A 10,077-nucleotide genomic window follows, 5' to 3' on the forward strand; every position below is an offset into this window, starting at 1 on the left:
AACAAGAAGATAAAAACTCTCAATCATCTCATAAAGTAAAGATGAACTCATTAAATGATTAATGACTTGCTAAGAAATTGCAACAAGTGCATTTTGTACTAAAATCATCCTTTACTTAGACGCATAACGACAAACAAAATAAGAACTCTCAATATTCTAAATCCTCCGTTTAGACAATTACTATCATCTTTTATTTATATAAATTATTAAAGATAAATTTCAATTTACCCCTACTTAAAATAAAAATTTTCATTTTATCCTCAAACTATTGTAAAATGACAATATTTAAAATGCTCCCAAACTATTATAAATCTTAGTTTACCTCCTATATTTGTACAGAAGATAAAAAAATCTTTTATCAACCCAATTTCATTTTGTTCTTATTTTTTGACCAAAATGAATATAAGTTAAAATTTATAGTAGTTCAAGAATATTTTTAAGATTATCAATTTACAAGGGGTAATATAAAATATATCCTTTAAAAAATAATAGTGAATCTTAAGATTTTTTTTTCTTTAATAACCCCACTCCCCCCCCCCCCCCCCCCTGAAGGTTGAATAGAGAGATAACTATCTGTTTCTGTTTTCACAATGCTTAACGACGCCGGTCTAAGAAATTAATTAACTAATAATTCTCCACAAAAAAAAAAGAAATTAACTAATTAAATGGCCCAAAACACAATTGATAATTACTACTAAAGCCCTTGTGTCGGATACGGAAGCAATATAAGCTCCATAGTTTCAAAACCCCCTGTAAAAGCTAAAAGTTACACTATCAAGGTTACCGGCGATAATCTCCGCCGTTCACTGGGTGCTATAGGTAATCGGTAACGCGCCAATCTTCTTTCCTTATCTCTTTCAGCGTCTCATGCATGTAAAAAATTGGTCCTTCTACGGAATTTTTACCGAAACGTTGAATTTTTTTTATGATTTTAAATTCTCATTATAATAAGTTGAGCACGATTGATTTTAATTTTCTTTTTGTAATGTTTGTTATATGGGTTCTTTGTTTTAACGAGATGGGATTTTGTTATAATCTGGGAGCCTTTGTTTAAGAGAGCTTAGTTCTTGTGGGTTTTCTTGAGTAAATGGAATTCTAAATTGTGATCATGACCAATGAAAACCGAATTGAGTTAGTTGTATGTATATTTTGACTTATGGTCATTGTGGATATGGGAAAAATGAGGAATTAAAATTATGGGCTTTTTTTTTTAAAGTGATTTCTTTTATTAAAAATTAAATTATGGGTTTGTTATTTCATCCATAACTTGGTATACTAAAAGTTTAAGTACTTATGTGATGGTACTGCATCAGTGAACAACATATTGAAATTTTGTTTATGCTAAACTTTATAAAATAGGATGAAGTAGTAAACATCTTGTTGTATCCTATATGTGTAGTATGCCAAAAGGTAGAATTTAGTTATCAGTGTACCAAACTGTGGTGGGAGCATTATAGTTCTTAAAAAAGTGTGGATGGGGAATAGTTTGGATAGTTGGTAATGTCATTGGGCATTGCAAAGGGAGCTGTTTATATCAGGGAAGGCACTTGTTTCCCAGTGGAAGTCCTGTAGAACAATAAATAAGTTCGGAGATTCTGAAGAAGTAGAAAATGCAGTGCTATGAGCCTTACAGTAGACAATGCCGGAACCCAAGATAAGTGCATGATAGAGTAAACAATCTTCCAGATTGAGTGGTTTTTATTAACAAGATGTACATAGGATTTCCTTGATTCATTAACAAAACTTTGTTTCGTGGTAATATTACCCTTGTACATAAGCTTTGATGCAAACGCTAGTTCATTTTAAGTTTGCATGTGTCTGCAAGGGCATCAAAAAATTTTTTGTCTGGTGTATTCAAAAAGCAGGCACACAATAGTTTCTCAAGGTTTTTTGGTCTTCTTGATATTATCTCAGTCCTATACTGTCTAACCACCCAAACTTCTCCTCTTGATCGTTATATCCTTTTAATGTGAACTTGCAGTAGAAGAATACATCCAAGTTACTATCTCAAAGGTGTGGAAGAAGTTTTAAAATTATTTTGGGGCTTTTCAAAATTCTTACAATTTTAGGTCTGATGAGCTTTTGTTTAGCCATCAGCTCAATACATTTCATGTGAGATGAGATATTGCGATCCTTAGAGTTGTTCTCATTTCCCATTATCTTAAGCTGTGAAAATTCTGATGCAGTGTTGCCTCTATGCAGGACAGTTCATTGTACTGCTGTAGGAATAATATGCCTTGCAGCTAGCACTTTGTACAAAAGTTGGAGCTGTTTGAGACATTTATTCTGGCAATATAATATAAGTCTGTAATGGATCTGAAACTCAAAAGTATAGCTTGTGTTGGGAGAAATATCTCCCAGAAATTTGAAACAATGTGCCAACAGGTGGATAACATTGTGAGCGAGGTATTAATGTGTTTTCTCCTGCATGTTTTCTTGTTATTTCCTGAGGATATGATTCCGCAGTCTTGTTGATGGGCCTAATTTGAAGTTATTTTCTGGTCAGGACACTGTTAAATATGTTGAAAATCAGATGCAGACAATGGGAGCAAGTGTGAAAAGATTCTGTTCTGATGTTGTCCAAGATTTCCTTCCTCCTTCAGTGGACCATGGAAGACATGAAGCACAAGAACTGGTTCCGAAAAGAGATGATTTCATTGACACCTGTATTAAGTCAGTAACAGGTACTGAAGAAAATTCTGTGGATACTCTGATTAAGCAATCACAGGAGGAGCCCAACCCAGTTGATCATTTAAAGAACCAGCTTGGTCATGCAGTTAGTGGACTTTACCTTGAAAATCAACTCATCACCCCTGTTTCCGGAGATCCTGTTGATGAAACAGAGTCTGATCTGGTTTCAGGGAAAGCTGTTGATGTTTTAGCACATGAGCGCTCTGACAAGGATATTGAAGAAAATGCCATAAAAGACAAGTCATCTACATCTGAGGTGTTGGAGTTAATGTCTCTTGGTGAGATGAACTTGTCAGAAGTATCATTGTCTAGTGATTCCAGTGAATCTAATGATAAGAATGCACATGGGGTTGTGGTGGAGATGGCACATGCAAATTCAGTTGATGTTATGGAGTGCCAACCAACCCAAATAGTGGATGCAGTTTCTTATAAATTTGCAGATGACTCCGTGAGTGTTTCTGATTCTTCAAATACTTTCGCTGCTTCTGAAATGGCTTTGTCAGATGCATTTTGTAAGGAAAATATATTAGAGACAAGACTCATTCCCTCTAGTGATCCCAGATTAATGGAATCTAAAAGTTTGCATGATTGCTTAACCGCAGAAACAATAATTTGTACTGATGCAGTTGATAAGGTTGGGTGTGTTTATGATAGTTATGAAGCAATCCCGTCTTCTACATCTTCTCCAATTGTATCCCACGAGGACAAGGAAGCAGAGGTGGAGCATATCAACTCCAGCAGTGTCCTGTCATTGGAATCTAGTGGTTTGTATTTTCCAAATCCTTACAAAATGGAATTATTTTACCATGATTCTAATTTACTTCTGTCTTGTCAGAGGAAGAAGTCTCCAGAACTAATTACACAACATCACTAAGTGGGATATCTCAAAAGACTAATTGTGAGTTTTGTGGGACTGCTCAATCTGAGGCTTCTGCAATCTCTCCAGATAATGGTATGTCAAAGTTCCTTTTTTCTTCTTTTGTCCCAATTTTCTGGCATTTTCTTTTAAATCCCTGGCATTTGGTGGTCATATTAGTAGTGAAACTGATGATGATTTTGATGACAACTATGTTGGTAATAACAATGTTCATGATTAAGACTATGCTTCAACTTCTTCCTTTAGAACGTGTTTATAAATATGTGTATTCTACTTTATTTGTGCCCTTCACGGAGCTTTCTTCTCTTGCTGTTCAGCTGCGTTTGTCATTTCCTTTTAGGTTTGGCTACTTGTTAGATCCCTTTTCAAGTTATGTAATTTGGTTGTAATTTGAACTGTGACTGTTCTGATGAATCACAGTATTCATGAAACTGATATTACATTACTTTGCTGACGCCTCATTCTGTTGTGCTTGGAAAAAAACTGATATTTAGTTTGAGCAAGTAATTTATTTTTAGTTCTGTCTTATCAATCATTGTCTAACCCCAGATTATGTGATATTGACATCTGGCATTATTGTGCTTGTTTTCTCACTTGTCTTTTATTATGTTAGATTTTGGTTTGTGGTATCAAATATGGATGCCACTTTTCTGAACTTGTGCAGAAGTTTTAGGAGGGGTTCCTTAGTATAACTTGTCAAGGTGTTTCCCTACTTCATCAATGTCCATTGTGAAAATCAAAGTGAGTGTTTTTCCCAATAGGATATCACATGTTCAGGGCAATTGGTGCATGTCTAAGTTTAGCGCATAAACAAAGGATTTGTTCAAATATCAAATTCAAAACCTGGTAATCTTCCAGTGCTTGTTTTCTCTTGTCTCTTAATATGTTAATTGTTGGGTTGTTAAGTCAAATTTGGATGCGACTTTCTGAACTTGCTTGGAAGTTTCAGGAGGAAAACTGTAGTTTAACTTGTTAAAATGTTTTCTACTTCATCTATGTCTATCATGAAAATCAAAGTGAGCGTTTTTCCCTGTACAATATCACGTGTTCAGGGCAAGTGTTTTGTGTTTAAGTTTAGCTTATAAATAAAAGGGTTATTCAAATAATAAATTCATGCACCTGGCAATCTGCCAATGTTTATCTATCCTCTAAAAAAATGTAGATTTATTACATAGACAGAGGGTTTGTTTCCCCTTGCCCTGGCTACCGCCTTCAAGTTTCTTTGATGGATTCTCACGTTAACATTTCTCCACAGAAAGCTCAGTTATTCCATGTTCACACACCTATTGTCTATTTTTTTCCCCAAGCCCATGAGGTTATGAACTATTCAAAAATCAAAGTGATGTACATTAATGTTCTCAAAATTTCTAGAATATTCCTTTTGCTCAAACTATAAATGATTTGGATTTTCTCTAATTCTAATTCCAAAATCAACTACAGGACATTCACATGATTATGGTGATGATTTGGATTATTCTGGGATGGAAACCATTGAATTGTCCGACAACGTGGAGCTGGAGGATAGCTGCATCTTGGTTGACAATAATGCACTTTATGCTGTCTCTTATAGGACCCGGAAACTCATGTCATTCAAGGTTGCATCTCTCTCTCTCTCTCTGTGACACATGCACCAGTTACTGTTGTCTCACTTTGTTCACAAGAGAGAATATTCTCTTTTTATTTATTCAAATTCTGAATGGCCTGACTGAAAAAGAAATCCACAGGGACATCCTTTTTGCCTTTTGTAATTAATTTTCTGCCCACAACAGGTAAAAATTTAAGGAAAATGGAAAAAGAAAAAAAAAAAAGCTATGTATATCAAAACGAAAATGTGACCATCATTGGCAGATCTCAATTATATTTCTCAATTTCATGAAGCACCTTTTCATGGAAACCTAGAATTTATGTTTGGAACCCTAGTAAGTCATGGCTGTATCAGAATCCAGAAAAATTTCATTGGAAGCATGCTTCATTTAAATGAAACTACAAGAAAACATTTTTGTTTTCTTTTTTTTTTCAAGTATTTGTTTATCAACAAAATAGTCAAGCCCAGATGAATTTGTTGTTGTCCTAATTTGTTCTCTTTTCATCAGAAAAGGATCCAAGAGGCGTTTGTTCCAAAAAAGAGGTTGGCTAAGGAGTACGAGCAGCTAGCAATTTGGTTTGGAGATGCTTATATGGGGCCTGAACAAAACACATTGCAAAATCTCTTGCCAGCAACCTCCTCTGCTACCTTGGAATCAGAAAATTCACGTACAAGACATATATGTGATTCTGAATGGGAACTCCTGTAAATAAATTAAGTGCTCTCACTGGATGACTGCAACATGGATTGTTTATGCAGCCTCTGGTATTTGCGGATCAACATGTTGTCATATCACCTGGAATAAATTATAAACAGGTTGAGGTTCTCACTTTCTGTATAAAAATAAGCTCATAATAAGGTATTCAAAGGTAAAAATTTGTACATATTCTCTGTTTTAACAAATGGAATGATCCCTTCTTTGGCAGATACGAATGCAGATATGATGACTATTCATTTTCTTCCAGTTGAGCTAAGAGTATTCTTTTCTTATTATGATAAGAGTCGAAAATCAAAACAAAAATCAGTAATTACTCAAGATTTCGCATTTCAGACGCGAAAAGGACGCCTTTTAATGTTCTATGTTTGTGCAGATTTTGAGTGAAACTTACCTATGATGTTTTGGCGACATACTCATACAGTAGATCTTTCGAGTAAAAGGATTGAATTTCGATTCTAGCCAATTTGCCCAAGTCCCTTCTATACGCAGTGGTAGCATTATATTCCAATTCCATAAACATAGCCTTAAACTTAAATGCAAAAACAAAATTAAATCGACTACAGCTCCACGTTTTCACAGGGAAACAAGAAAATATGTTAACTCTAGCTTTAGTTAATAAGACAGTGCCAGTAACATGTGCTCACATAGCCATTGATCGCTGGTTTGTACATCCATCACGTAGCTTCAGAATAGGCGAATACTTACACATCAAGGTTTCTTTTTATAGAATTTTTTTTTTCTACAGTTATACCTATAAGGTTGCTTATTTTAACTATATCGTTTCTTATGTCTAAAATAACTAGGATAATTACAGTCTAATGTTGGAACTTCTGTCATGTCTGATGTCTATACACATTTTTCTAAATTGTAATTTTAATTGATGTCTATATTTTTCTTCTTCACAGTGCTCTTTAATCCTACCTTTGACATATTCTGTTACTGGTAATAATATTGCATAGTAATTTATTCCTTGTGTTCTTTTAGTTTTAAACCAATTAATTAAATCATTGTGTAATTTTTCTCCTATTTTTCCTAGTAATTTATCTACAAATTTTAATAATAAATCTTCATCAAAGGGTCTTCTCATTTTACTCGAATATTTATAAAAATAATTAGCATACTCATCAAAATATCTTAAATTACAAATTTTTAATTGTTCCAAATTTCTAATTGCTTTAATCTGTTTAATTGCATCATCTTTTTCGTCTACTCCTAATAATAATTTTTTCATTAAATCTATAAAACTAATTACTGTAATATTGATATCAAAATTGTCTAATTCTTCTAATTTATTTTTCTTCATCCATTCTCTCCATTCTAAATATATTTGTTTTCTCTACTTCCTCAAGTCCTTTCTAAATATATTAATTTATAATTTGGGTCCACTATTACTACTAATACTTCCATAGAATGTCTGAGTAAATTACCTTCCCACTAGTTAAAAACTTGTTTCCATTGACTAGGTTTATGGTCTTCTAATTCTAATACTAATAAATCTCTAGCTTGCGGTATTGTTTTCCAATTTTCTAATTTTGTTTTAGCTTTAAATACTCATTTATCTAAATAACTTTCTACATTTGATGGCTCTACTATAGGTTCTAATATAGGTCTATTGATACTTTCTCCTTTTTCTAGCTTTTTATCTTCTTCTCCTACTAGTATTTCATCTATTGTTCTAAATAATAAATTTCTTCTTTTTTTAAATTCTTAAAATCTAAATTTTTTATAAGTTCTCTGTCTATATCATCTGTTAATTCATTATTATTACATAATTCTTCATCTAAGTATTTTTTAGGGTCATTAAATATTAGATCTATAATTTTATCTCTATTTTTAAGTAATGTTTTATGTTTGTCTATATCTAAATTGTCTATTATAGCCATATTAATTTCTATTTGTTCTTCATTTTCCTCTAATTCTGGATTACTTCTTTGTCTATAATTACTAAATCTTTGTGTAACTTGATTTTGTCTATTTATATATGTATGGCTAGTTTTTTGTACTTCTAACATATTATCTTGTTCTAATTTAGGTAATATCTATTCTAATCTATTTAATTCACTACTAACTTAATTTCTTAGATACTATCATTTCTACATATTGGCTTTTAAAACAATTGATGCTATTTTTACATTCAAATCTAAATTTTTTATGATATTTATTATACAGTTTTCCTAGAAAAAAATATTTTCATCCTAAGGTTTTTATACATTCATTTTATAACCTTTAGTTTGTACACTTAATTTAATATGTTTATAGAATTTATTAATGTCTATGTCTATATTAGGTATACATCCTACTACTGCTACTTTATTTTTTAAATCTACTTCGCACTGGCTATTTGAGCTTGTTCATGGTCATAGAACTTGCTATCATAAAGATATAAATGAGCTTTAGTATCTTAAACTTCTCTAGCCTGACTAAGAATTCCTATTATTGTTATTCCTATATGTATGTCTGTGTAATTTTGTTTTCTAAGATAGTCTCTACCTATTGGACCAATTAAAGTTAATTTTTCTCTTCTATTTATTAGCGATAATTTAGTCTCATTTGTGTAGATATATAAACTATAATTTATTTTTGACATTAAACCTTCATTATATAATATTTTCTTTCTAATTTGTTCGAAACCTCTTTCTAATAATTTATGTGGATTTTGTTAATCTATTATGTCTTCAATTCTTTCTATAATTTCTTTACCTTTACTAAAAAACAATAGTGATCTTCTAAGTCTTTCTACCATATTTATGTCTATTCTACTATTTCTTACTAAGTCCATTACTTTTTAGTATTACTTAGGTCCTAAAATATCTCTAATGTCTATTGGTCTAGGTGCTAGAATTGGTCCACTTGAATTTAATTTTTCTACTCTATTGGTTAATGTGAAGATATGTTCATCTAATTTGGGGACTAAAGTGAAATTGAGTGAGAACTTTGTGGGTCGTTGTGTAGATTGTATTCAGTTGAAGGGTAATTTTGAAAATTTTCTATTGACGTGGCTTGGGTTGTCAAAGTTAGTTATATGGTAGAAACGTGATGCTAGTATGCAACATCTAATATATAAAACCTTTCTTGCTTATTTCTTCTCCATTCAAAATAATTCTTCTTTTTGTGTGAATCTTGTAATCTCTTCTTTAAAAGTGATCTGTTTGTACTCAGTTGTGGTTAATGAAATAGTGTAAAATTTTCCTTCAAATCTGGTAGCCTGTTCTTAGCAAATCCAGTTATGTTTCTTTGTTCATTGTTCAAATTCTTATCGATCTTGATTTCAATTTCATCCTGACTGATTAAAGATCGAAGTATTGTGTCAGTTCTTGTGATTAGCCATTACAAATTACAACAGTTGATATATCTAGTTCTTTATCTAAATTGTCTAACGAGTTGCTAAGTTCTAAATTTGATATGGATTCTTTATTTTTTCTAAAAGTTTGAAAATTATTTTCTAATTTACTAAGTCTATTGTCTAGGTCTTCTAACTTATTGTTGATTTTGACTAATAATTTAATAATAGTATTGGCTTGTGCTTGTTGGATAGTATTACTTTCTTGACTAAATTCTTTAAAGCTATAGCTTATTGGATTTAGATGCGGGATTTCACGTCTTAGCTCTACTAAAGATTCTATTAATAACTTGTTTGAATTCATTCACTGACTATTATTTTTATTGCATCTAATTGTATTTGTAGATCTCTCTGTGTAAAGTTATTATTTTCTACAAAACCTTAATATTTTTTACTTTGACTACTTTTGACAAAAACAAAACCTTAATTTTCAAAAACTTTTCCTCCAAACTCTTTTCTCCTAAATGCTACAAAGGATTGCCTTTTGTTAATGTTTTAAATATAATTTATACTTTCGTTAACTAAGCGAAACTTCTAAACCTGAAAGCTAAATAAATAAAAGTAAAGAATTTAAACTACTTACTTGATAGAAGCTTGTTAGTTGTTGTCTAAAGGATTGCTAAGTATTTATGAATAAGAAATTTTTTATTGCTTTTGTTTTTCCTTACAAAGTATTGACTTGTTAATTTATACACTGGCTTCTTGCTCCCTGTCTCTGCTCAAAATGACTCAAGGGGTTTTCATATGCACATGAGGACTCGATACAATTATTGGTACAATTTATGACTCTAACTACAAAGGACAAAACTTTAAAATTACACTTTATATGTGATAAAAGGCCAACGATTAATTAAAAAGGTGAAAAG

The 10,077-nt window shown here is 31.7% G+C and overlaps 1 protein-coding gene across 3 annotated transcripts; it reads left to right on the forward strand.

Annotated features, from left to right (window-relative positions):
- The first annotated feature begins 575 nt into the window (after positions 1 to 575).
- On the forward strand, positions 576 to 6,078 carry LOC18053897. Of its 3 annotated transcripts, none has more exons than XM_024178449.1 (6): positions 576 to 819; positions 2,203 to 2,406; positions 2,507 to 3,455; positions 3,527 to 3,643; positions 5,009 to 5,163; positions 5,667 to 5,800. In XM_024178449.1, exons 2-6 carry the CDS (start codon positions 2,311 to 2,313, stop codon positions 5,703 to 5,705), a joined length of 1,356 nt encoding a protein of 451 aa, XP_024034217.1. In that variant the 5' UTR covers positions 576 to 819; positions 2,203 to 2,310; the 3' UTR covers positions 5,706 to 5,800. The 3 variants fall into 3 exon arrangements, with proteins under 3 accessions (XP_024034217.1, XP_006451730.1, XP_024034215.1); XM_006451667.2 differs by having other exon boundaries at positions 577 to 819; positions 5,662 to 6,078; XM_024178447.1 differs by having other exon boundaries at positions 577 to 819; positions 2,208 to 2,406; positions 5,662 to 6,078.
- The last annotated feature ends 3,999 nt before the right edge of the window (positions 6,079 to 10,077 follow it).

This window comes from Citrus clementina, unplaced genomic scaffold, assembly GCF_000493195.1.
Source record: "Citrus clementina cultivar Clemenules unplaced genomic scaffold, Citrus_clementina_v1.0 scaffold_1, whole genome shotgun sequence".
Lineage (NCBI taxonomy): Eukaryota > Viridiplantae > Streptophyta > Magnoliopsida > Sapindales > Rutaceae > Citrus > Citrus x clementina.

Excerpts from the sequence above, each read along its gene's own strand:
- LOC18053897 (XM_006451667.2), top strand. The coding sequence starts at position 2,311 with ATGGATCTGAAACTCAAAAGTATAGCTTGTGTTGGGAGAAATATCTCC. Across the intron at positions 3,456-3,526 it reads CCTGTCATTGGAATCTAGTG|AGGAAGAAGTCTCCAGAACT; the intron begins GTTTGTATTTTC and ends CTGTCTTGTCAG. Across the intron at positions 5,164-5,661 it reads GGAAACTCATGTCATTCAAG|AAAAGGATCCAAGAGGCGTT; the intron begins GTTGCATCTCTC and ends TCTTTTCATCAG.